Below are 27,309 nucleotides of genomic sequence, written 5' to 3' on the forward strand. Positions count from 1 at the left end.
AATGACAGAGCTGGCAGAGATCACTCTGGAGGGGATGGATTCTCTCACAGCCCTCTGCCGCCTCTGGCATGCTGGAATGTTTCCCCTTCCAGAGCCTTTGTCTTGCAGCCCTCACTGCTTAAAAGTTCAAATTAACCGAGCCTCGGCAGGACAAAGGATCCAGAAGGGGAGACGCCAGAGATGGCGGAGGGCTGTGAGAGAATTCGTCCTCTCTGGAGCAATTGCCACTGGCTCTGTCATTTAAAACGATGCTTCCCGGCTAACACTGCCTCTCCCGACACGTGAAGAACATGTGTCAAAAGTCTTGTGTAAAGAGACTCATTAATAGCCTTGCAAACTGGAGGCTGTAGCCTCCTTTACTGAGTCAATCCATCTCGTTTAGGATCTTCCTCTTTTCCTACTGCCTTCCACCCTTCCAAGTATTATTGTCTTTTCCAGGGAGTCTTGGCTTCTCATGATGCGACCAAAGAACGATATCCTCCGTTCTGTCATTTTAACTCCAAGGGAGAATTCAGGCCTAAACCCCCATCGCCAGCCATTGTAACTGTCCGTTCTCTTCTGCTGATATTCCTGAAGGGGCATCTGGCGTCTTCGTCTGGTGTCTCAGCTTTGACCATACCACCTTAAGTGACTCTGCTAGGGGTTTAGACACTTGGCAGCGTCCAAAGTCCTGACGGTTTTGTTCTCAGCTTCACTGACACACTCAACCCACCCTCGCCACATTAAGGTGTGTCTCTAAGAGGATACCTCCTACCTGATCCTTTTACCTGCTTGGGATTGGATCTGGGACCTTCTGCAGGTGCTCTACCACTGAGCCACAGCCTCTCCCCAATCCCAAATTTCTGGCTCAGGCCCTAATTATGGCTTCCTCTTTTGCCTGCATGAATTCTTTGCAAGCATCCCATTCCCAAAGCCATCTTGGATCCCACGAAAAGCAAACCAAGTGCCTTCAAGGCAGGAGGTGCGAGACCCTTTGCTTTTAGCAGCTTGGCTGTCTCATAGGGACAGCTTACTGGATCGGGGGAACTCTGTTGACGTGATTTATCTGGATTTCAGTAAAGCTTTTGATAAGGTCCCCCATGACATTCTGATGGGCAAACTGGAAGACTGTGGAGTAGACTATAGGACAGTTCGGTGGATAGGGAACTGGTTGGAGGACCGCACTCAAAGAGTGGTGGTCAACGGCGTTTCATCAGATTGGAGGGAGGTGGCCAGTGGGGTGCTGCAGGGCTCGGTTTTGGGCCCAGTACTTTTCAATATTTTTATCAACGATCTGGATGAAGGAGTGGAAGGGCTGCTCATTAAATTTGCTGATGATACCAAATTGGGAGGAGTAGCAAACACCCAAGTAGAAAGAATTAAAATTCAACAAGACCTGAATACTCTGGAGAAGTGGGCAGCTGTGAATAGGATGCAATTCAACAAAGACAAGTGCACAGTATTACATCTGGGCCACAAAAATGAGAAGCACAAATACTGGATGGGGGATACACTTCTGGGCAGTAGTATATGTGAAAGGGATCTTGGGGTAAGAGTGGACTGTAAACTGAATACGAGCAGTCAGTGTGATGCAGTGGCAAAAAAGGCTAATTCAATCCTGGGTTGTATCAAAGGGGCCATAGCATCGAAATCGCAGGAGGTCATAGCCCCTCTCTATACTGCCTTGGTCAGGCCACACCTGGAGTATTGTGTGCAGTTCTGGAGGCCTCACTTCAAAAAGGATGTGGACAAAATCGAGAGGGTGCAGAGGAGAGCGACAAGAATGATCAGGGGTCTGGAGACTGAGCCCTATGAGGAAAGGCTGAGGGCCTTGGGAATGTTTAGTTTGGAGAAGAGGAAGCTGAGGGGGGACATGATTGCTCTCTTTAAATATTTGAAAGGCTGTCATTTGGAGGAGGGCAGGGGGCTGTTCCAGTTGGCAGCAGAGGGTAGGACGCGAAGCAATGGGCTTAAATTACATGCACAAAGGTACCGGCTGGATATTAGGAAAAACTTTTTCACGGTCAGAGTAGTTCAAAAGTGGAATCAGCTGCCTAGGGAGGTGGTGAGCTCCCCCTCACGGGCAGTTTTCAAGAAGAGGCTGGATGAATACTTGTCAGAGATGCTTTAGGCTGATCCTGCACTGGGCAGGGGGTTGGACTAGATGGTCTGTATGGCCCCTTCCAACTCTATGATTCTATGATTCTGTTCACTCAATGATCCTACTGCTTGTTGATAATTGATTGTACCTCTGGTTGGGTGGGCTGTTGCCCTGTTTTGTCTTAGGTTTGGTTTTCCTGGAGTGGCCTCTTTTTGTCTTTGCATTCTTGGGTGCTGATACCAGGTTTAAAGTCTTCAGGTAAGCAAGTTGCCATGTCACAAATAGGCCCGAGTGGGTTCTGAATGGTGTCAGCAGGAAATAGTGCTCCTAAACATGCCCAGATGCACTTAGTAAGATATAGCCTGCTCCGTGGTAGAGGAGGTTGCCTTCACATGAACTCACGAAGCTGCTTTATGCTGAGTCAGACCCTTGACCCATCAAGGTCGGTATTGTCTACTCAGGCTGGAAGCAGCTCTCCCAGTGGTGGACTAGATGGTCTGTATGGCCCCTTCCAACTCTATGATTCTATGATAGGGCTCTGGGCATCTCTTCATCCCGTCCACCACGATAGCAGGTTAAGCCCTTGAAGTGCATCATCCACACAAGCAACAACAACATTTCTCATTGCTCCAAGAAGCCACGGAGAACCAAAACTTCAGGCCAGACGGAAAGACACGCCTGCCCCCCCCCCCCCCGCAAAATCCCAGACGCTTCCCAAACTTACAGAAAGCCAATCGAACAAATCATCTCCAGGATTTTTCTTCTTCATGAATAACTGCAGGTTCTTGAACACCTACAATGATCAAGAAGAAAACTTTTGAAGCAAAGAATACTGATCCAGACAGCATGCAGGCAAAGACCTCTGGAGCAGTTCTGGAATAACCAGGAAAGACTCTGGGCCACTTTCACTGCTGGGAGCTTGGCCTGAATCAAAGGCCCACAGGCCAAGTAAAGGAGAGTCGGTACAATGGCTAAACTGTGAGAGCTGGTAGTAGCACGGTGGTTAGAGTATCAGACTAGCACCTAGGAAGCCTGAATTTAAATCCCTGTTGTGCCTTGAAGCTCACTGGGTAACACTGGGCCAGTCACTCTCTCTCAGCCTACCTCACAGGGTTGTTTGTTAGCACAGACTAGGCAAGACAAAACCACTTGGAGCACCAAGGAAGGGTGGGACAAAACATCATGCATATCCCCAGGGCTTTTTTCGGGGGGAACGCGGTGGAACGGAGTTCTGGAACCTCTTGAGAATGGTCACATGGCTGGTGGCCCCGCCCCCTGATCTCCAGACAGAGGGGAGTTCAGCAGCGTGGAGGACAATCTAAACTCCCCTCTGTCTGGAGATCAGGGGGTGGGGCCACCAGCCATGTGACCATTTTCTTCGAGGGCAACCCACTGAGCTCCACCACCTCCTTTCCCAGAAAAAGAGCCCTGCATATCCCAAAATTTTATGGACTGGGTATGGTGCTGAAGAGAGCCCTCAAGTCAGAGTTGACTTATGGCGACCCCTGGTGGCCTGCCTCTGCAACTTTGGTCTTCCCTGGACGTCTCCCTTCCAATCACTAACCAAGGCTGACCCTGCTTAGCTTCTGAGATCTGACGAGATCAGGCTCACCTGGGCTATCCAGGTCAGGACATGGACTGGGTATAAAATTTAAAAAATTGGGGGGGGGGGGGGGATTCTGTAATTGGAAAAGGGAACTTAATTCCTTCTATACCCAAGATCATCATTTCAGAGATCAGGAAGAGAGGAGATTGTCACAGTAGGGACTCATGAGTCATGACTTCAGGCCAAAAGGGAGGAAGAGGAACAAGGACAGCCGAGAGACGCAGCTCCAGGAGTTTTGACGGCACATTTGTGATAGCCCCTCCAGAAACTGCCAAATGGCCATTCCGTCATAACTTATTTATAAATATGAACCATGAAAAATAAACGTGTTCACTGTCATCTGACTGGGGGGGGGGGCAGAGAAAGTAGCAAAAAGCAGAGAACTTTATAAGTGAGTTTCACTTCAGAAACAAAACGAAATTGAGAACGACGACCTTAGAGAATTTTCCTATTTTGCCTCCCGTCCCCGGAATCCCACTTCCCCAAGGATGCTGCCTGTGCCGTTGATGGACTCGGATGGCTCCGCAGGGATGTCGCCCTCACCTGCTTCTCCACAGGCACCTTGTTATAATAGCGGATGGAATCCTTTCCCAGGAAATCAAACTCCACGACGTTCTCCTTCCCGTCCAGGTGAGGGTGCAGCGAGATGTGCTCGACCCGGAGAGAGCAGCAGCCCACCGTGTCCGCCGTCTCCCCTTCCTCCTTTTCATTCCCGGCTCTCAGGGCCAGCTGGAAAGGGAAACGGAAGGAGGAGTCAGCCGAAACCGCGCCACCCAAACCACTCCATGATAAACATGCACAGGCGAGAGTTGCCTCACTGCAACAGCCGGAACGTTTATCTGTAGGCCATGCAACAACTAGCATGGTGTTGCGATTACAGTGACAAACCAAGAGCTAGAAGACCCAAGTTCAAGTCCCCACTCAGCTATAAAGCTCACTGGGTGGCCTTAGTCTACTCACCCATTCTCAGCCCAGCCTACCTCACAAGGTTACTGCACAGATAACTTGGGAAAGAGAAACCTCTGAGCTCCTTGGAGTTCGGGTGGGATAAAAATGTACTAAACAGATAGATACGGCAGGAAGTCGTTATTCATATTAATTTTGTATTAGAATACTCTTTTATTTTTAAGAACGTTTATGTACTTTTAAATTATTTGCCTGTCTGATGGAATTTAACCGATGGTCAACAAAAATGCCCTTACAGGTGTGAAAAAATTTATATTACAGCACTGGAAAGACAAAAGCTCTTTTTCCAAAACTCATTGGATTGAGGACTTTATAAACTCTAATCTGAAGAGCCAAGTTCGAGTCCCCACTCCGCTTGAAGCCAGCTGGGTGACCTTGGATCGGTCACAGCTTCTCGGAGCTCTCTCAGCCTCACCCACCTCACAGGGTGATTGTTGTGAGGATAATAACAACACACTTTGTAAACTGCTCTTGAGTGGGCGTTAAGTTGTCCTGAAGGGTGATATATAAATCAAATGTTATTTTTATTATATAGATGACACTTGCGTACAGACTTATTTTTAGATATTTGGAGACCTTTTATAAAAGCTTATGTACAGATTCATTAGCATTATTTTGGGGGGGTGTTGTGGATTTTCCGGGCTGTATCGCCATGGTCTTGGCATTGTAGTTCCTGACGTTTTGCCAGCAGCTGGGACTGGCATCTTCAGAGGTATAGCACCGAAAGGCAGAGATCTCTCAGTGTCTGACAGTTTTTTGACACTGAGATCTCTCTGTCTTTTGGTGCTACACCTCTGAAGATGCCAGCCACAGCTGCTGGCGAAACGTCAGGAACTACAATGCCAAGACCACGGCAATACAGCCCAGAAAACCCACAACAACCATCGTTCTCCGGCCGTGAAAGCCTTCGACAATTATTTGGGGGGGGGGGTGTTGTTTCTTCTTTCCTCCTTTTTTAAACTAAGCACAAATAAATAAAAAAATTAGAAAAAATAGATATTGCTGCCACATGGCTGCGGGATCCACGCAGCCACTCAAGGGAGAGGGCATGGCTTCAATTTGCAGGCAGAGAGTCCCAGATTCAGTCCCCAGAATCGCCTCTTACAAAAAGGATCAGAGAGCAGTTGATATGAAAGATCTCTACCGGAAACGCTGGTCAGAGGCTGTCAGCCAGAGCAGACAATACTGACCTTGCTAGACCAAGACTATGAAACTTTATCCTGAGTAAGGCGCTCGGTCAGACTTGTCCACTCTGATAGATAGCAGCTCTCCAGGAACACAGGCTGAGATCTTCCAAATCACTTACTACCATATCCCGATGCTGGGAATTGAACTCGAGACTGTCTGCATCCAAGGGCGATGATCTAACACCGAGCCACAGCCGCTCCCCAGTGTGACAGCAAGCTCTCAAGCTAGCAGCACTAGGAACATCTCCGGTTCCATTTTGGGCTACCAGGAGAAGCAATCCAGAAAGCGCTTCTTTGCCTACGGGAGTCCTGCTTAGCTGCACAGTCACTATGGGGCAAAATTCAAGGCTTTCGAGAAGCAGGAAATCACAAGCGCCGAGTGTATATTTATGGATTATGCATTCTTGCCGGTTATGGTCTCTTCATGCTGTTTTGGGGGCACCACGCTTTCCATGACTTCTTACCATGAGCATTTAGAAACTGTTTAAGGAATAGCTGGTTCAACCTCAAAGCTTAGCAAAGTGGCCCTTACCTTATCAATGAAGTAAAGTGCCACGGACCGCTGCCGTATCTTCATGTCTTTGGACTTCCAGTCTGCACGGTACTGAGATCGGATCTTGCTAACCACCCCTTTCAAGCAGCGAGCCACTTCATATTTCTGCCAGTCCTTCTCCCCCTAGAAAGAAAGGCAGAACTGTGAATCTTCCCCATGAAGTCAGTCCACCCAGCATTTCCACGTCACACAGATCTCCTTGTGAAGGTTAGCAGCAGATATCAGCAGATTCCTGTTAACTCAGGCGCACCTTTCCAGGGACAGGTGCTGCTCCCAGACAGAGAATCAGGGCCCTTGAAAAAGGAAAATGACCAGCAGCCCGAAGAGAGAAAAACATACAGCACTTTCACAGAGATCAGCGATCCAGAGGAGTTAGCCGTGTTAGTCTGTAGTGGCAAAATCAAAAAGAGTCCAGTAGCACCTTTAAGACTAACCAATTTTATTGTAGCATAAGCTTTCGAGAATCACAGTTCTCTTCGTCAGATGAATGGAGGGCCAAAAGAAACTGGTCAGATATAGAGGAGGAGAGGGGAGGGCGGGTTAGATGCAAACAGCTCCTTTTGATATGTAGATGCAAACAGCTCCTTCTGATATGGAGATCAGTTTGCTTCTGTAAAGGTTCAGAGGAGTTAGAAGTGTTAGTCTGTAGTAGCAAAATCAAAAGGAGTCCAGTAGCACCTCCAAGACCAACCAATTCCACTGCAGCACAAGCCTTCGAGAATCACAGCTCTCCCTGCCAGATGCATCTGACAAAGAGAACTGCGATCCTCGAAAGCCCACGCCAGGTGCCACTGGCCACAATGCCGTTTATAAATCAGCTCAGTATTTTAGCCAATCTAGGCTAAATTTTACGGATTTCAATTTTACTGATTTCAGCGTGCTGTTTTTTTCTGAAGCTGGTCACCATACCAAATAAAGCTGGACATGTGTCACCAAATCAAAAAAAGCACAAGAACCACAATTTTAGTAGAATAAATACATAACAGTGAGAGGCTCGTTTTCAAGTTAAGCAGCCCCCTGAGTTCTATGCAGAGGGAGTTTTCAGACGGACCTTCTCCATGGGCAAGTTCTGTCCCCACCTTCAACTTGGAACTGGGGTTCAGCATCACATATTTGAGGGCCCCCTGGATGTTCTCTGTCCACGATGCCAGCCAGGTGACAGTATTGTCACACCGAACTTCTTTCCACTTGTGCCCGGGAGGCGGCTGCGGGATCGCCGAGTCTCTGGCAAGAAAAACAAAGGAAGGGGAATAAAATGAACCTTATGAAAGGCAGGAGTACAAGAGGGATCCTTGCTCTATGCCCATGTCACTATTTGAATTATGTGTGTGTGTTGTGCCGTTAAGTTGCCCCCAACCTATGGCGACCCTATGAATAAAAGACTTCCAAAACATCCTATCTTTAACAGACTTGCTCAGATCCTGCAAACTGGAGGACGTGGCTTCTTTTATTGAGTCAAGCCATCTCGTTTCAGGTCTTCCTCTGTTTCTACTGCCTTCCACTTTTCCTAACATTATGAACTTTTCCAGTGAGCCTTGTCTTCTCATGATATGACCAAAGTACGATAGCCTCAGTTTGATTATTTTAGCTTCTAGGGAGAATTCAGGCTTGGTTTGATCTAGTACCCACTTATTTGTCTTTTTGGCCATCCGTGGTATCCGCAAAACTCTCCTCCAGCACCACATTTCAAAGGAATCCATTTTCTTCCTGTCAGCTTTCTTTACCGTCCAACTTTCACATCCATACATAGCAATGGGGAGTACCATAGTTTGGATTATCTTGATCTTGGTCCCCAGAGAGACATCTTTATCTTTGAGGATCTTTTCTAGCCCCTTCACAGCAGTTCTTCCAAATCTCAGTCTTCTGATTTCTTCATTGCTGTCTCCCTTTTCGTTGAGGATTGAGCCAAGGAACAGAGTGGGCCGTCCCTTTAAGGACGTGTGGAAATGGCCTCCGTCCCCCCCCCATCCTATTTAGCTCTGACCTTCCAGATTAGAATCCCCCTCCCCCAAAAAAACCTGACACAGAGACCAAGCACACCCTTCACAGTTAAAGGTACCCACTTGCTACAGTTTATGATGACGTCTTCCGGCATTACCCTCTTCTTGAGCATCCCCATTTTCGGGTGGTTCCCACGACCTCGGAAGAGACCCGGGGGTTCTGTCTTGAAGTTGCCAATCTTCTCCCGGTGCCCATCGATTATGCAGTAGCCATATTTCTCTTGGATTTTCTCTGCCTCCTCTTTTAATTTCTGTTGTTTTAAAAAATGCAGGTGTTATTTTTATAATATGTATGGTATTTATTTATTTTTTTCAAAAGAAAGACCAAGCGGTAATAAATATGGTGAACTTTATTTCTGCTAGTTTTAAATAAGACTTCGACTGAAGGTCTCTCAACATGAGACCTCTGACATGAGAACGCTCAAGTGCAGGGAGACGCAATGCTAGCCGGGAAGCGTAGTTTAATTTCACTTCTCTACTCCCCAAAGGCTCAAGCAAAGAAGAAATTAATAAACCCTTTGAGGAGCAATCTTTGCCGCCTCTGTAAAGAGGTAAAATCGACAAGGCCTTCGACTCTGTCTTTTTAAACTATGCTTCCTAGCTAACATTGTGTCTCTCTACACTTGAGCATTCTCACGTTACATGTCTCATGCACAGAGACTCTGAGTTCATGGCTTGATTAAATTAGTCAGGTTAATATGATTGCCTGGATGGAGCCAACTCAGCTACCTATAACAACAACAACAACATTCGATTTATATACCGCCCTTCAGGACAACTTAACGGCCACTCAGAGCGGTTTACTAAGTATGTCATTATTATCCCCACAACAAAACACCCTGTGAGGTGAAGGGGGGCTGAGAGAGCTCTGGAAGAGCTGTGACTGACCCAAGGTCACCCAGCTGGCTTCAAGTGGAGGAGTAGGGAAATCAAACTTGGCTCTCCAGATTAGAGTCCCGTGCTCTTAACCACTACACCAAACTGGCAATAGCTCTTAACCACTACACCAAACTAGCTATAGCTAGTTAGGGACTGCCAAACAAAGTTCTGAAGCCAGAATCTGAAGCTGGTTTTATTAACCGCAGTTTAACTATGGTTTCACGTCATGTATGAATGCAGAATCCTGACTTGATCTTTGGCAACCCCCTTCCAGACTAGAGAGGAAAGGCGATGGAAGCAGCATTTGTCCAGGCAAGCCAGGATTGGAGAGACTGTCTGTGAGCTGAATCCTGGATTCACAGACTAACCAAAGCTCAGATAAATCGTGGCTGTGTGTGATGTCCGGACCGAGCCCCCGACAAGGATAGAAGAGGAAGGCCATGCAGACATTGGAACCATGGCGTCCAGGGCCATAGGGTGACCCAACTCCACCAGGGAGTTGTCCCCCCCCCGCTCCCCCGTAGAACCTCCAGCTGTCCACCAAAAGTACCCAGCATGGGATCACAATTCAAGATCCAGCCTCTGAGACTAAGAAGGCAGCTCAAGAATCAATGACCGCATGAGAGAGAGTCTAGTTTCCCAACCCTCTGGCGGTCCAAGCGGCCTCAGATTCCGTCAACTGGCAGCGGTGCCCCAACCTGTTTCTCCTCCTTGGGCAGGGCTTTCTGGGCTTCATGCTTCTCTGCAAAATATGTATGGATCTCTTCAAAATTGCACTTCCCCAGCTCTCTGATTTTCTTCCTCTCTTCCGGTGTCATCTCCTGTAGGAAAACCAAGCGACAGCACCAGCAGCGGTGAAGCAGGCACCATGGCAAGAAAATAAGGCATTTTACACAGAAGAGCCTGCAGGAGGGAGACACAGTCTGGCAAAGAGTGGCCAGAGCATACCGGGACAGTCCGCTGCTACTAGCTCCACTGGAAAGGATCATCAGAATATATGAAGCTGAAATCACCAGAGGCAGCCCACTGAGTCCTTTATCCCGTGGCAACAGCTCTCCAAGATCTACGTGGGACGTCCATATTCAGAGGCAGTAGCCATCTGAGTACTGGTGCGGGGCGGGGGGGGGCCTTCATCCACCATGCCCAGCCTGGAGACTGGCAGTCCCTGGCAGTTGGGTCCCTCAAGCCCCCCACAGTTAACACGCAGGTGTTTCAGTTGAAGCTGTCCGGGGTCTGAGGCACCGCCCCCAGACTCGCCAAGAGTAGAGGACGGGAGGCGGCCAGGAGACAGCAACCCAGCTGCCCCAAGGGACACCCAGGTGCAGGACCTGCCAGCAACAGAGAGAGGGAAAGAGGCACCCAAGCTGCAGAGGGTCAGGTGGGGCCGGTGGAAGCCGGCTAGCCCCACCCTTCGGTGGGAGGCTAAGAGCCCAGGCAGGGAGAGTGGGGGCAGACAGGAGGGGATCAGACCAGGGGAAGAAAGCCCAGGAAGCAGGGGCAGCCAGCTAGCAGCAAGGCAGCCAGCAACCTTACCTGCAGTGGAGGAAGGGCAGCCCCAAGCCACGCCCCAGCCTGCAGACAGGCTAGAAGGAATCAGCCAGGACCAGGTGGGGCTGGAAGCAAAGCAGCCACAGGTGGGGCTGCCTGAGGCCCTTAGCAGAGAGAGCTTGGCAGCCAGCCCAGAGCACACAGCTGTCGCTGTTCGAAGCAGCCAGACGAGCTACCCCAGGTCCACTGCTTGAGACAGCCAAGGCCGTGGCTAAAGTGCAGGGGGGGGGGGTGGCCGACAGGTGGAGCAGGGAACTGGTAAAGGTATAAAAGGGAAGTCCACCCACAGGGCATGGTGGGTTGTATAGGAGTGATGGAGTGGAGTTGGCGTGGAGAGGAGTGAGAGAGTGTAAGGAGGCGAGGAGGAAAGTTGACGGAGGAGATGGAGAGATCAAGGGGGATGATGGGAGCAGGTTGAGCAGGCCAGCGAGTGGACTGAGAGGGAGTCTGGGTGAGGTATACCGCCCCTCCTTCCACAGAGCAGGGTCCTGCAGTATCCCTGGCACCCCTTTGAAGTCAGGGCCAGGGCCAGGCATGCCGCCCGCGGCAAGCCCTGACAGAAGCAGCTTTATTGAGATCCATTCAGTACAAGTGTTCACCCAAAGGTGCAGAAATTGGCAGAAGTGACCATTCAAACAAAGGCCTGGCTATTATAGGAAAACTTCCCGCCCTCTCTGGTCCGTTTGCATTCTGGCGCGAAACCCCAAAAAGATTGCATGGGAACAAGGTAGTTTGGACTACATGAAATACAAAGAAAATCTGTTTCTGGGAAAGTTACAATGTTTGCGGCTAGCAGCTCCTTCAAGGACACTTGCTGTGAAAAGTGAAAGCACAGATCTGCAACAGATAATGGGGGGGTCCACTGGCTCTACTGCACTTAATATCAGAAGTTAAGACACTCTCAGATGATCTACACAGAATACAGCATATAACTCCGGCAAACAGCATTGATCAGTACCAAATGCAGAATACAATCATGACAGGTAAGCTGACAAACATGACATACTGCCTCCCGGAAGATTGGCCCCTCTCACACCAGGCCAGGTTTGTCGGGGTAGCATTTATGAAATTTACTTATAAGTCTTGGAGCATTCATGTCAGAGCTTGCTATCCACTCCCAGTGACTGTCAGCAAAATATTTCCAAATAACTAAATAAAAAAGCTTTCCACGCTGTATTTTAGAGTCTAGAATGTCTTCTACTTCATGATGCGGGGTATCTGGGTGGTGGGGTATCCGGGTGGCTATTTGTGAAAGGAAGGCTGCTGGAACAGATGGCCCCATGGTCAAATTCAGTGGGGCTCTCGTGATCTTCGTAATCTGGCCAGCTCAGATAGCCCGGCTGCTCAGAACACAGCTGGAAAAGTCACAGGGATGTTGTACTATCACTGAATTACTGGCTGCCACTTGAAGGAACATTTTATCACCTTGGGTGGACTTGTCTTAAAGCCAAACAATTTTAGTCACAAATTCTTAAGATGATACAGAAAATTTTGATCAATATACAACTTAAACCAGAAGCCTTTTCGTTGGGACTGACGGACAAACAATTGGAAAACAAGCATGGCTTTTATCTGCTTAAGAATGGAAAAGTACAGTGCTGCCTTCAATGGATGAATGGATTGTGAAAATGATGGAGTTGGCAGAGATGGCTCTGATGAGAGATAAATGACTACTTTTACAGCAAACTGAAAACCTCTTATTGATTTTCTGAGTGAGACAAAAAGAAATGAACTGATGATCTGTGGATTTGATTTCTAAGATAAATCTGGGAAAATTAAATAGAAGGTGCGCATTATTGAAAAGGTAAGTTTTGGAGGTATCAAAACTACAAGTAAAGAAATGATAGGTGTAGAGAAAAATGATTTCTTATATATGTATTTTTTTGTTCTCTTTTTTTCTCCTTTTGTTTCTTTTTCTTTTCTTTCTCTTTTCTCGTCCCTTTTGATTGAGATTTTAAACTCATCAATGAAATAAAAAGTATTAAAAAGAATTGTTGCCTGCCATTTGCAATGGAATTTTCCTGCACGGACAAGACAAACCAGTTGCGAGACGACAGCACAATGTCCAAGGATGCATGGATGCAGCCAGAGACAGCTGACCAGCTCCTGCTGCAGGGTCCACACCTAGTCCCATAAAACAGAGCACTTCTGCGCGACTTTGTGGAGCCTTTAAACTTCTCCAGTATTCCTTGTGCAGGCACTAGAAGGGGCAGGTCTCTCACACACTCACACACAGCAAATACCTTTATCCAGTCATTGAAGAAGTTGTTCTGGAAGATGTCCTTTGTCGTGTACTCATGATCCAACATCTTGGCGTAGAATGTGGCTATCTCCTCTGTGGCCAAGCTGAGTTTCATAGGCTTTCCTGGAAGATTCACCCAGCGACCAGTGACTTCACAACACATTGCAGTCTCCCCCATCAGAACGCCGGATGACCTCAGCATGAAGAACCCTTCTCCCACTCCCCACCGCAGCACGCTGCACCTCAAAGCTCTGAGGGTCCATCTGTGGCACCTCCACTTACAGTTGTGGTTCTCAGACTTTTTGAAGGAGGGGCACTTCTAAACTAATTCTACTGAGTGTGTCCTGAAAAGCAAAGTAACTTGACACTACTTTCCTTCTCCAACACAAAAGGAAAGAATCTCACAGCTAACAATAAGCATGTGTTAGCTTTCAGTAGAAATATTTATTTTATTTAGAATCAGAATCGTAGGGTTGGAAGGGACCTCTAGGGTCATCTAGTCCAACCCCCTGCACAATGCAGGAAATTCATAACGACCTCCCCCTCTCCCGCACCTCCAGTGACCCCGGGTCCATGTTCAGAAGATGGCAAAACCCCATCAGGATCCCTAGCCAAACTGGCCTGGGAAACATTGCTTCCTGTCCTCAAAGTGGCGATCGGCATTACCCTGAGCATGTAAGAAGGGGCCACGAGAACTAAGCACTGATGTAACCCTTCCTGCCCGCCCTCTCATGATCTGCCCAGGTTCACAGATTCAGAATTACTTTATTTATACCTCATCTCTCTTTTCATTGGGTACCTGAAGCAGCTTACACTATTCTCCTCTCCTCCGCAGTTTATCTTCACAACAACCGTGTGAGGTAGGTGAGACTGAGAGTGTGTGAATGACTCAAGGCCACTAACCAGGCCACCATCACAGACTTGGAGAATCACCAAGGTTGCAAAGCTGAGTAAAGCCTCTGTCCCCAACCTGGAGAGCCTCTTCTAGTCTAGAAGACACCCTCTTTATCTGTTGCCATTGCAGAACATTTTTTTAATGTTACAGAAATTATTTAAAAAGAATATGAGAATTTTATTTAAAAAGATACGACAATAGAAAGTGCATAATAAAGCCTATACAAACAGTACACTGAAGTTACTTATACCAACTTATAAAAACAGTACATTTAAAATTAGTTTACAGCTTAAACGAGCACTACATTTGGCATTGAATTAAACTGATAAAAATACAATAAAAATTTAATAACAGAACTTAATTGTGTAATAAATCTCTTTCCCTCTCCTTGGTTACTTATACTTATATAAACTTTAATATCAACGATTTTGTTAATCATTCACTGCGTTTTATCCTTTTATCTTTATACTAAGTTTTATCTTTATACTGAGTTAATTTAACTTAGTTCTGTCCTAAGTAATCAAAGAAATCCCTCCGTTTCCCCCAAAATTCAACTATTGGTCTATTATGTACAATTTTTTTTTTTAAAAAAACACCCACCATTGTAATAGAAGTGGACATGATCCGGCAGCCGCTCGTAGGGCGGTGCAAAGTAGGGTCCATGGTGCTCCAGTTGCTGCCACTTCACTCCATCATCTCGTTTCTCTTCTTCCCACCTTGGGAATATTACAAAAGATACAAAGGTTCACTTTATTGTTAGGATTCCCAAACTCCCAACGGATGGGCTCAGGACATACGTATCCCCCACCCCTCCCTTTTAGCCATACAGATCATTAAATCTATTCTCGGCTCATTAGGCCACATGTAAAATCTCACTCCAAAGACTACAGCTAGTTCCTGGGAAGGGGGAAATAGCTTTTTTCTGCAACATCAACAGCACACTAAAGACTGTGCATTAAAGTGTGTGTTTAACGATGCATTAACAACTGTCTTGTGGCACATTAAAGACTGAAATCACAGATGTCCTGCAGAGCACAGGGAGGTTGAAACATGTCGTAAACGATCCTTCCGGCAACTGCTGGACTCATGAAAACTCCCTCCGTTTTTCACAGAAAATACACCAACCGCTAAAAACCCTTTTAAATGGCAAATGTCCAATCAGCCTAACAATTTTATGATAGCATAAACTATTACGGCCTGCAGCTCACATAGACGAGATGAATGAAGATGCACTCTCAGCTAGCAGATATATATACGAATAAAGAGGGGGAGAATAGAGATGGGCATGAACCAAAATACAAACCAAAATTTGTCACGAACCAGGCTGGTTCGTGGTTCACGAACCAGCGGTTTGTCAGAGCCCATTTCTGACGAACCGCCATGAACTTTAGGCTGGTTCATTTGGTTTGTTTTTTGGTTCGTCACTGCAGACAGCCTGGGGCTAATCAATCTGCAGACCTTCTGCTGATCCGGAAGTGACCTTCTGAGGACCTGGAAGTGACGTTTTGCTGACCAGAATGTGACATTTTCATGAACAAACTAACTGGTTCGCGAACCAGGGCGGGTTCATGAAAGTTCGTGGTTCATGAAATGCAGTTTGGGTTTTTTCCAGTTCATGCCCATCTCTAGGGGGGGAACCCCCATAGGACAGCAAAAATCTTGTGAACTGTAAAAACTATTGATCTGTGTCATTTTAACGCAGAGCTCAAGCATGCATAAAATAAGAGTGATGACCAAGCACACAACTGCAGAAATGTGAAGGTCGCACTATAACTTGGTGGTCTGATTTCTCATATTTTATCCCACCCTTCCAATAAGAGGATGTCATACACAGCTCTTCCTTTCTCCACTGTGCCATCACAACAACCCAGCGAGGTAGGTCAGGCTAAGAGAGAGAAAGTGACTGGCCAAAAATCATCCAGTGAACGTTATGGCAGAGGGAGGAATTTGAACTCGGATCTCTCTAGATTCAAAGTATTACACTTCTACCACTATATCACACAGGCACTCATGAGAATTTTTATACCTGTTGTCTATACCTGAGCCAGTATAAAGTAATTCTTATCTTTCAGTACCCATTATAATTTTTCAAAAACACTATTCTTTGTTTTGTATATAATTAATGTTGCTTATATGCATAAATACAACAGAAGTTCTGAAAGCACATTTAATCTCTGACCACATTTAAAATAAGATCTGAGTCACCAAAAGGTTAAGACCATTGTTTTGATATTTTTGTTTAATTTCTACCACCTAAAAACAATTTACAGTAACAAAAACTAAAAGAACAAAAAAGAGTAAAAAGCATTACTCTATTTTATTTCTTTAATTTTAAAATGTTTCTACCCAAGTACGATCTCCAGGCAGTGAATGTTAAAATATTTAAAACGTTATGATTTTTTTAAAGTATAAAACAATTCAATAAAAATACACACACACAAATATAGCACAAAGAACAAGGAAAGGGACAGTAAACATCACTGTAAAATCATTTTAACAGAATCAGATGTGTATTCAGTCTTACATTTTCCTGCTCCCTCTCTGTAGGCGACTATTTAGGATCAACTCTGATATCAGAATTGCCTTGACTTAAATTTAAAACTGAATCTGTCAAACCTACGGCAGGCGCCAGCTCTGTCTCCGCCAGCTCTGTCTCCACTGCTGCTTAAACGTTTGCTTCTTGCATCAGATTTCTCACCTGGCCCTGGGAGCCTTCACCTTTTTGTGCAATGCAGAAAAACGGCGGAAAGTAAACCTCAGAAAAGGGCAGAGAAAGGCCGGGCCAGGCTCGTAACTGACCGATTGCCCGCTCAGCCAGCACAACGCCAAACTCAAGCACCCCCACTTCCTCGACATGTCAGCTGGCAGCCACATCACCGAGCATCAAAGAGCATGCTGCATCTCCTTCAGCCAGCCACATGTCCACAACGGTGCCAAAGTGAAAGTCAAGTGACCTTCCACCTGCAAATGCTCTGATCTCACCCCCCAAACCACTTGACTAGCCATGACAAAAGCAGCTATAAGTGAAACATGGTAGCTTTAAATGCACTTTTAACACAAGCCTTTCTCCATTTCCTGGGTCTGAAAGGGTGCTTTGTGGTTCACCAGTTTCCCTACTACCCATAATGCCAAAGAAATGAGGAATGATGGGAAATGTAGTCCAGCAGCTAGCAAGCCTCCTTTCCGGTTAAACTCAATTAAAGGGACAGGACCTGCATGAGATTAGCTCCTGGTGTCCAGTTTGGGGTTGGGACAGCTACAAGCTGGGCAGTATTGGGAAAAAATTACTGTCATAACAACCTGTCAATTCAAGGGTGGGTTTCATGCATCTCTTCTGTTTTTTTTTTAAAATTTATTATTTCGATTTATAAACTGCCCATCCTCAGGGGCTCTGGGCGGTGAACAATAGTTAAAATCAATAATAATAAGAAAACAATGATCCTAAAATCAACATACAATAAGCAATAATGAAATAAATTAACCAGGTGTAATGGTGGGGAGAACCCCTACCCCAAAGGTGGGAGGCCGACATGGCACCGCCCCCTTCAACCACCGAACGCCTGGCAGAGCAGCTCTGTCTTACAGGCCTGGCAGAATGATAATATGCCCCACTGGGCCCGGGTCTCCACTGTGTTCCATCAGGCTGGGGCCAGGACTGAAAAGGCCCTGGCCCTGGTTGAAGCGAGGCGGGCTTCCTTAAGGCCAGGGACCACCAATAAACATTTATCCGCTGATCGAAGTGGTCTCCGGGGAACGTACAGGGAGAGGTGGTCCCGAAGATATGCCTGTCCCAACCCGCTCAGGGCTTTAAAGGTAAGAACCAACACTGTTAAAGTGAACTCTAATCCATGAAAGATTATATCGCAATAAAGCTGTTATTTAAGATGCTGTGAGATTCCTTTTGGAAGGGGACACTGCTGCAACAGATTAACACAACTGCCTCTCTGGCATTTTTCTCCAGCATATATACAATTTTCCTCCATCAAAACTAGAACCTGAAGATCTGCCCTGGTAGATTTATATTCTGTTGACGGATCCTGCAAGGTCATCTCAAGTCACCAATCCAGTTAGCCGTGTTAGTCTGTAGTCGCAAAATAGTCAAGAGTTCCAGTAGCACCTTTAAGACTAACCCACTTTACTGTAGCATAAGCTTTCGAGAACCACAGCTCTCTTCGTCAGATGCATCAAGTCACCAAGTGATTGCAGATAAGTGATTGGCAGGGCCTTCAGTATTAAACAAATAATGCCAAAGGCAGGGTACAAGCGGGTCAAGGAAAACAGCAAATTCAGCTTTCCGAGTCTTGGGGATCCAGGGGAATCCAGATGTGTTGCAAGCCCTTTGCACGCATCTCTATGCATGTCACTTCAAAAATAAAATATTTTATTTTATTTGTTTAAGTCATTTATAAGTCTGCCTTTCTCACCAAGACTCAAGGCGGATTACATATATTCTTTCACAGCTCATGAGATTACACTTCCAGGATAAGAACGTGTACATGGAGGCAAAGATGTTAGAGAACACTTTAACTAACCAAATACGTTTCAAGTGGTTAGCCGTGCTGGCCTGTAGTAAAATAGCAAGATTTGAGTCCAGTAGCACCTTAAAAACCAACAAGATATCCAGTGTATAAGCTTTTTTTGAGAGCTATCTGAAGAAGGGAGCTTTGACTCTCGAAAGCTTATATCCTGGAAATCTTGTTGGTCTTTAAGGCACATGTGGACTTGTATCTTGCAATTAAAACAAGGAATCTCAACAAAGATAACTTCTGCAAAGACATTTCATGTGCAACTCACAATCCACACAGTCAAATCCCCATGCATGTTTATTGAAAAGTAAGCCCCACTGGGTTCAGTGGGGCTTACTCGCAGGTAAGTGAAGTGCTTACCCCATCAGTGTGTATAATATAACTCCTCAACATGTGCTCCGCTTTGAGTCTTTTTGAGAAAGGCAGACTATAACTGCTATAAAATAAAAAATAAACAAATGCTCACATATCTAAAACTACAAATATCAGGATATTTGCAGCTTTAGATATATAAGCATTTATGTTTTTAATTAGGATATTTGTAGTTTTAGATATATATATATATAAGCAATTGTTTACTTTTTATTTTATCAGGATATTTGCAGCTTTATATATAAATATATATAAACAATTGTTTGTTTTTTATTTTATCAAAATAAAAAATATATATAAGCAATTTTTTTAAAATGTATCCGGACATTTGTAGTTTTAGATCTACAATAATTGTTTATTTTTTATTCTACAGCATTTATAGTCCACCAGTTTGGTGTAGTGGTTAAGAGCGCGGGACTGTATTCTGGAGAACTGGGTTTGATTCCCCACTCCTCTGCTTGAAGCCAGCTGGGTGACCTTGGGTCAGTCACAGCTCTCTCAGAGCTCTCTCAGCCCCACCCACCTTACAGGGTGTTTGTTGTTGTGGGGATAATAATAACATACTTTGTAAACTGCTCTGAATGGGTGCTAAGTCATCCTGAAGGGCGGTATATGAATCGAATGTTATTATTATTATGTAGATGAGTTATATTACACACACTGATGGGGTAAGCCCCACTTACTTGTGAGTAATCTCCACTGGACCCAATGCAACTTACTTTTGAATAAACATGCAGGGGGTTTCACCATGCAGATTGTCATGAAATGCACATGAAATGTCTTCGGAGAAGTAGAGATTCCTTGCTTTAATTGCAAGATTAAAATCCAAGGGCACCTTAAAGGCCAACAAGATTTCAGGATATGAGCTTTCCACTTTCCACCACCACCATAGGAGAATGTAGGAAGTCAAATCTTTCAAGAACATATGAGAAATAATGTTTGATAGTGACACCTAGTGGGTAGACATATCGCAGACATGACAGTACAGCACAACAAAGGAGATTGTTAAGAGTCCCTGGCACTGAAACAGAGCTACACAGCTGGCATCCAGAGACCTAACTCTGGTTTTGCTTTATAATAAGCAGCTAGTCCTCACTGATTGACAAGGTCAATCCTTCTTCAGAAGATGAAACTTAGTAAATAAACCAGAAATCAGAAAGAACGTACTCAGTACCAGAACCACCAAAATAGCATGAAGCACAGGTAGCACACAGGAGCACATACTTAAAACAATAGATAGTACGTAAGGCAACATAGTCTATGGTCCCTAATGCATTAGCAAAGCATCTGAGATCCCTTCCTACAATACAATACAACTCAACAGTGCTTTTGGGAATTTTTCTACCAACTAACGTATCAACCCAACATCTTTTGCTACTGTGGGAAAATACCAAATTTAGCATTCAAAGAAAGCGATTCTTCAAAAATGGAGGAAGACGATCTTCAAAAGAGGCTTCTGCTAACGAGGGCGGGGGGGGGGGGCATGGGCACCCTATAACCACTAAGCGACCTTACCCAGTCTGGCTTCTATTAGCATGACCTAAAATTAATTTCCTGCTTTGTTCATACAAGGGTGACAGTATTTTTTCCTGTTTTCTGCCAGTGTAGTAGTTAAGAGCAGCAGGATTTTAATCTGGAGAGCCAGGTTTGATTCCCCACTCCTGGGCTTGAAGCCAGCTGGGTGACCTTGGGGCAGTCACAGCTTCTAGAAGCTCTCTCAGCCCCTCCAAACTCACAGGGGGGTTATTGTGGGGAGAATAATAGCATACTTTGTAAACCATTTGGTCTCCCTCAGTTGCTTACCTTCTTGATCATGTAATCCAGGGAGCAAAAAATGCAAAAGAAAAAATATTTAGGATAATAAACACAGCAAAACTTGTAACATGTGGGGATTTGAACTCATGTCTCAGCGTCTAGTCAGCTGCCAGTCTCCAGGCACCTCTTTCTAGGTGTTAGTACTGTGTGCCTCTCCCCTCCCTAACTCACCACTTCCACTTTCCCTCATCAGCACTGCTCTTCCCCGGCTCGCTCTCCTCCTTCTTCAACCTTTTCTTCTTCTTCTTCCCACCTTCACCCTCATCTTTGGCCTTCCTCTTCTGGGAGCCCTTCTTGGCCTTCTTTCCATTTCCTCTGCTCCGGTTGCTCCCAGCCTCCTCTGCGGCCTTCGTTTTGCTCTTCTTCTTCCTTTTCCTGGGTTTTTCCTCCTCATTCTTCACTTGGCAGTCTACCTTGGAGGGCATCTCAAGTATACTCCCACCTCCCTCCTCTTCCTCACGAGCCTCCTCTTCGCTGTCGCTCTCTCCGCCCAGCAGCCCCTTCTCTTCCTCGCTACTGCAACCTGGCTCAGTCTTCACGGGAGATTTCCTCCCTTCCATTCCAGTTCTCTCTCCCTTCTTTGCCTGCTTCTCTTTCTTCTTCTCAGCCTTCGTTTCCTCTGTGGCGTGAAAGTTCTCGTGAACGGGACTGTGCGGCGCAGCAAGGTCCGGTTCTGAACACAGAGGGTCTTTCTCCACTTGCCGCCCCGTCACCTAACGAAAAGAAAAGGGAGGCCCATCATACTAAGAAACCAAGTTAAAATTATTTTAAAATTCTTGTGTCCCTCTCTCCCAGAACAGCTCAGATTAATCTGTGGTAGAAAGTGCCGTCAAGTCATAGTTGACTTACAGCGGCCCCTGCTGGGGTTTTCAAGGCGAGAGAATAACAGAAGTGATTTGCCATTGCTTGCCTCTGCAACCCTGGTCTTCTTTGGAGGTCTCACATCCAATTACTAGTTCAATCGAGCTTAGCTTCTGAGATCTGATGAGATCGGTCTTGCCTGGGCTATCCCTGACGGACCGTCTCTCCCCGTACATTCCCCAGAGGACCCTCCGATCAGGAGAAAAGAAATTGTTATCAGTCCCTGGCTCCAAGGAGGCCCGCCTGGCCTCGACTAGAGCCAGAGCTTTCTCAGTCCTGGCTCCTACCTGGCGGAACGCTCTGTGTACCGAGACCAGGGCCCGGCAGGATCTACTATCTTTCCACCGGGCCTGTAAGACAGAGTTGTTCCGCCAGGCTTATGGCTGAGGCTGGGCCTCCGCTGGCTGGAGGATATAACATCTACTCCCCTCCCTATGAGAGCTGCCCACCACTGTTCTTAAGCTGCTGCTATGTTCAACTGCACTGTTGCGCTTTCTGTAATCAACGGTATTGCCGCCATCAAGAAAAGAGTGCTGCTATTTTTTTATATTTTTGTACAATGCTTTTAAATGTTTTATATGAAATGTTTTAAATGTTTTAATGCTGTTATCCACCCTGAGCCTGCTTGCGGGGAGGGAGGAATATAAATACAATAAAATAAATAAATAAAAATAAATAAATCCACATCAGGGCCGCATTAACCTAGTTTCCCTTCACGGAGCTTGGCTTTTGCAAGCCTGGGGAATGTCCACTCCCTACTGGTTCCCCTAAGGATAAGTTTAAATAGCATAATACCTGACTTGGAAAGAGTAAGAGGCGAAACCCAGAGGAGGAGGATTTTACCCCCAGTAGAAAAGAGCAAGAGTCCAGTAGCACCTATAAGACTAACAAAATTTGGGGTAGGGTATGAGCTTTCATGAGTCATAGCTCATTTCTTCAGATATAGCTAGAATGTGAGCCCATCTGTCCTTATACCTTGGAGAGAAGAGTCATTTCAGATGGTGAATGATAACAGCAGGCATGACTGGATAGGGTGGAGTATGCAGAGGGGGTATGGAGAAATCAGCATTGGCAATGAGCCAGGAAGCCAATGTCTCAATTCAGTCCAAGAGGATGCATTGTCTTGTGCCTCGTTATCAGTTGTAATCAGGGCTTTTTTTCAGGGGGAACGCGGGGGAACGGAGTTCTGGAACCTCTTGAAAATGTTCACATGGGTGGTGGCCCCGCCCCCTGATCTCCAGACAGAGGGGAGTTGAGCTTGCCTGAGGGCAATCTCAACTCCCCTCTTCCATTTTCTCCCATTTTCTCTAAGGGCAACCCACTGAGTTCCACCACCTCTTTCCCCAGAAAAAAAGCCCTGGTTGTAATTCAGCATCCACTTGGACTGAATCAAGACATGGGCTTCCTATCTCATTACCAATGCTGATTTCTCGACACCCACCACCCCTCTGCATACCCCACCCTATCCAAACACACCTGCTATTGTCATTCACCAGCTACTGTCCACAGATACAGCTATCACTCCACTCTCCAAGATAGAAGGACAGATGGTCTCACATTCTAGCTGTATCTGAAGAAGTGAGCTGTGGCTCACAAAAGCTGATACCCTACCACAAATTTTGGTAGCCTTCTGGGTGCAACTGCACTCTTGCTCGTTTTTACTACTACAGACAGACTAACATGGCTGCCCATCTTCGTCGTAGAATTGACCCGCCTGAAGTGGTCAGAAAAGCTGACCACACTTCTGTCATTCTGCCAACTACGAGAAACAGAATTATTCAGGAGGGCACCCATATAAAGGGAAGAGAACTATACTATAATAATGGAGCCGGGCAGGAAGGCGCTTTTATAAAAGGACTCAGCACTGTGGTCTGTGCCGTTGTTCATGCAATGAATTATCTGTCTGTGCGATCCTGCTCTTGGAAGAGTGTCTTCTACTGCTGCAATTCCAGCTCAGTTTTGTTTGACGCACGTCCGATACTTTTTTGCACTGTTTTGAATTTTGTAATCCTAGACTTGGCGCACTGCTTATTAGATGTCCCACGCGATCGGACTGCATTGTTTAACACCGTGTAATCCCCCCTGCGTCTCAGTGAGAAAGGTGGGCTGGGTATAAAGTCAATAAAAAAGTAAATAAATAAATGGGATTTTAAAAAATTAAGACAATTCGTTCCAATACCGATTAAAACTTTTTTGCATTTATGAAGAGTCCTTCTGGATCAGCCTCGTGGTCCAGCTGGCATCCTCTCTCGCACAGGGGCAACTAGTTGTTCTGCAGAGGCAAATAAACTGGGCATGGAGGCCGAGGTCTTCCCCTAAAGTTGCCTCCCTGGCATTGAGTTTCAGAAGTTCACTGCCTTTGTCCATCTTGAATCTGCCCCCCCGCCCCTCCGTGTGCACTCCCGGCGCTGCGTGATGATGTCATTTCTGTGATGTCATCATGCAGGGTGGAGCGTGCCACCAGCACGGCAAGTAGGCTGCTCCAGGGCACAGTGAGCCGTGGAGCTGGTGGCGGCAGCACGGGCAGCTAGGAGGCCGCCCGTGCCATTCGCCTGCCCCGCTGAGGGGGTGGCCAGCTTGCCGCGTGCTCCCTGTCCTGCGGGTCAGGTGAATGGTGCGGGCGGCCTCCCCCCCCTCCACTCAGCTGCCTGTGCTGCCGCCAGTGCGCTCCCGGTGGCTGGCACCTGCACCTGGCGCCCCCCTCTTTGGCGGCGCCGGGGGCAGACTAGCCCCCCTGCCCCCCCGTTGATCCAGCCCTGGATGTCCCTCAACTTCTTTAGAAGCCCTTGAGTTCTAGTATTCTGGGAGAAAAAGTTCTCTCTGTCTACTCTCTCTACCCTGTGCATAATTTTATAAACTTCTATCACTTGCCTCTTTTCTAAACTGAAATAGCTGAAGATTCTTCAGCCTTTCTTTACAGGATACCAGATCAAAGAGGATTCCATCCAGTCCGGGATCTTGTTTCTGATTAGATTCCTGGAAGGTCCCAAGCAGAGGCACAGAGGTACCAGCAGCTAGTATTCAGAGGTGTACTGCCCCTAAACATGGAGGTTCTCTTTAGCCGGCATGGTTCATAGCCAGTAAGAGATCTCTCCTCCACGGGTTGCTCTAATCTCCTTTTAAAGCCATTTAATTAGCGGCCATGACAACATCCTGTAGCAGTGAGTTCCACAAATTCTTGTTAAAATATTTAAGGTGTTTTATTGGTTTTAAAGATATTGTATTTTATATTATTGTATTAATTGGAATCCGCCCTGACCCTGCTGGTGCGGGGAGGACAGAATACAAATCGAATAAAATTAATTAATTAATTAATGGCGCATTGCAGGACTTCCTACTATCTGTCCTCAATGCACCGCCCATTGGCTTCACTTAGTATTTTGAGGGAAGGAGGATAAAAATTTTTATCTGCTTCTTCCACCCATGAACATTCTGATAAATCTCTATCATGTCTTTTCCCCTTAAATGATTTATTTTCCTCAAATGAAAAGTCTCAAACTTGTTAGCCTTTCCTCATACAGAAGGAGGTCTAACCCCTTGGAAGTTTAATATTTTATTTTTAGATATTAATACCCCACTTGTCTCCTCATCGGGGGCCAAAGTAGCTTACATTTTCTCTCCTCCAGTTTATCTTCTCACAACACCCCTGTGAGGTTGGTTAGGCTAAGAGACAGAGACTGGCCCAAGGTCACCCAGCAAGCACCACAACTGAGTGAGGTCTCAGATTTCGGTCTTCCAGACCCTAGTCCAACCACTACACCCCACTGGATCTTAACATAAGCAAGGCTTTGTGGACACTCCACAATTACTTTAAAAACATGGAATCTGCCCCTATAATATAAATATAACAACAACAACAACAACGTTCGATTTATATACCGCCCTTCAGGACAACTTAATGCCCACTCAGAACAGTTTACAAAGTATGTTATTATTATCCCCAAAACAATCACCCTGTGAGAGGTGTTCCATCACAACTGTCATGCTTCTAAATAAGATATCTAATAACATATTTTCAGAGTTCATCACAAAGCAAAACCTTAAACACTTTGTTTTCAACATTTCATTCAACCTGATAAAATTTAATATCTTAGCTTGTTAGTTTAACGGTTTTATTTAACCATTAGCCTATTTTAGTATTAATTATACGTTCCAAATTTAATAAATTGTCTATTATATATTTTAAAAATTCGTCCAATCGTACGAAGAAAAAAAGACCCACAGAAATAAGAATAGTATTAAAGAAGAGAGAAAAATTTGTAACATAGTTATATAAGTCAACAATAATGGTAAGCAACAGAATGTATAAGCTTCAAAATAAATCTCCCCCTTAATCTCCATGTGTGTTCCCATTTCTATTTTTCTTTCTCAAATTAATTTTTTAAAAAACAACACCCACGCGCCCCCCCTCGGAATTTGGTTGGGGCATCAGTCTGACTTGCCCAGTTTAAACCAAACCCTCAAGTGCCTAGCCCTTACAGGCAGCAAAATATAGACTTGAATGCATATTGCACAAGACTGGACAAACAATGCAATTATAAGGAGAGTTACCCCAGTCTACACCTATTGATTTCAACGGGCCTAGACTGGAGTAACTTTGCTTCGGATTGCACTGGAAATCTCAGAAGCTCAGAAGAAAGTCAAGCAGGTTTCCAGAAAGCAAGGCTTCTCTCTACAACCAGCCAAAGGAAATAAATTCTGCTAAACGAGCATTTCCATGCAAACGTACATCATTTATACAACCCCAGAATCCCTGCTTTTCTTGGCTCAGAATTAGGACTGGACTTTGTGAGAACTTCAAGTTAAGTTTGCAGAGGCTTCAAAATCTGATGTTACTTACAGCTTTGCCATCCTCTTCAGTGAGGCATTCATCTTCTTCCATTTCCAGCTTAATTTTCTTTGCCCTGGGCTCTAGACTAAATGCAAACACAGCATAAGAGGACACTTAGCCATGCGTCAGACCCATTTCCACTGCATCTTTCTCTGCTGGACAAGAAGCCCTTGAGAGCATCTCAACTGCGGCCAGCCAGCGTAGCAAATAAATGCTCAATATGGCTAGAGAGCCCTGCGTTTAACCTTGGCTACACCATGAAGCACACACTGCCAGTAGCTCTCCAAGGACAGCAAGCAGTCACTTGGAAACTGCAGGTTCATCACAGGTGACTAACACAGGTTCATCACAGGTGAAACCCGGGCTAACATAAAATTCCCTCTTTTGCATTGTCCCCAGCTCTGCCCCACCCCATCCACAAGTAATATTCTGTACTGATAGTCTCAGATATGCCAAGCAGACCTTCTACTGCAAGAACTTAGACATCCAGCAAAATCAAGAGTTAAGCCCCGCAAAACTCGTACATTTTGTCCCCTCTGTGTTAGGGGAGGTTTTTTTTCTTCATGTGAGAACATTTAAATATGCACCACCACCCCCAGCTGAAGTGGTACAGTCCAAGAAAAGCTTTTCCGCTTGTTTCCACTGAATAGATAAAGCGAGCATTTAAGATGGGGTGGAATCAACATCCAGCCCTTCATTGATTCTGTATTTGGAGTTCCACTAATTTCTCACTTTGCAGACTCGAGGACTAACTACCATGCCGAGCATTTTGCTTCCTGCCTTCCTTACAAATTCCGTTCATTTCTAGAGAACAATCTATTTGTTTGCATTATTCTAACCTAGGGCTGCAACTTTCTCACAGGTGGGAGGAGAGGGCAGGATAGAGGAGGGAGGGAGGGAGAGGCGGGGAGCGGCAGCTCTGGGAAGCTCGGCAGGAAGTTGCATTTG

General features: G+C 45.8%; 1 protein-coding gene across 3 annotated transcripts in view; it reads right to left on the bottom strand.

Moving 5' to 3' along the window:
* TOP1MT (DNA topoisomerase I mitochondrial) overlaps positions 1 to 20,937 on the bottom strand; it is a 28,388-nt gene extending 7,451 nt beyond the window's left edge. The window contains exons 1-9 of one of the 3 annotated variants that reach the window (XM_054984873.1): positions 20,841 to 20,937; positions 14,557 to 14,672; positions 13,063 to 13,184; positions 9,970 to 10,092; positions 8,456 to 8,643; positions 7,472 to 7,616; positions 6,372 to 6,515; positions 4,230 to 4,415; positions 2,805 to 2,873 (exon numbers count right to left, since the gene is read on the bottom strand). In XM_054984873.1, coding sequence (XP_054840848.1) covers positions 2,805 to 2,873; positions 4,230 to 4,415; positions 6,372 to 6,515; positions 7,472 to 7,616; positions 8,456 to 8,643; positions 9,970 to 10,092; positions 13,063 to 13,176 — 969 coding nt within the window. In that variant the 5' untranslated portion in view covers positions 13,177 to 13,184; positions 14,557 to 14,672; positions 20,841 to 20,937. Of the gene's footprint in view, positions 1 to 2,804; positions 2,874 to 4,229; positions 4,416 to 6,371; positions 6,516 to 7,471; positions 7,617 to 8,455; positions 8,644 to 9,969; positions 10,093 to 13,062; positions 13,185 to 14,556; positions 14,673 to 16,480; positions 16,594 to 16,654; positions 17,022 to 20,840 lie in introns of those variants that run through there. The other 2 variants (XM_054984871.1, XM_054984872.1) reach the window with 2 other exon arrangements.
* Positions 20,938 to 27,309: the final 6,372 nt, after the last annotated feature.

This window comes from Eublepharis macularius, chromosome 7, assembly GCF_028583425.1.
Source record: "Eublepharis macularius isolate TG4126 chromosome 7, MPM_Emac_v1.0, whole genome shotgun sequence".
Taxonomy (NCBI): domain Eukaryota; kingdom Metazoa; phylum Chordata; class Lepidosauria; order Squamata; family Eublepharidae; genus Eublepharis; species Eublepharis macularius.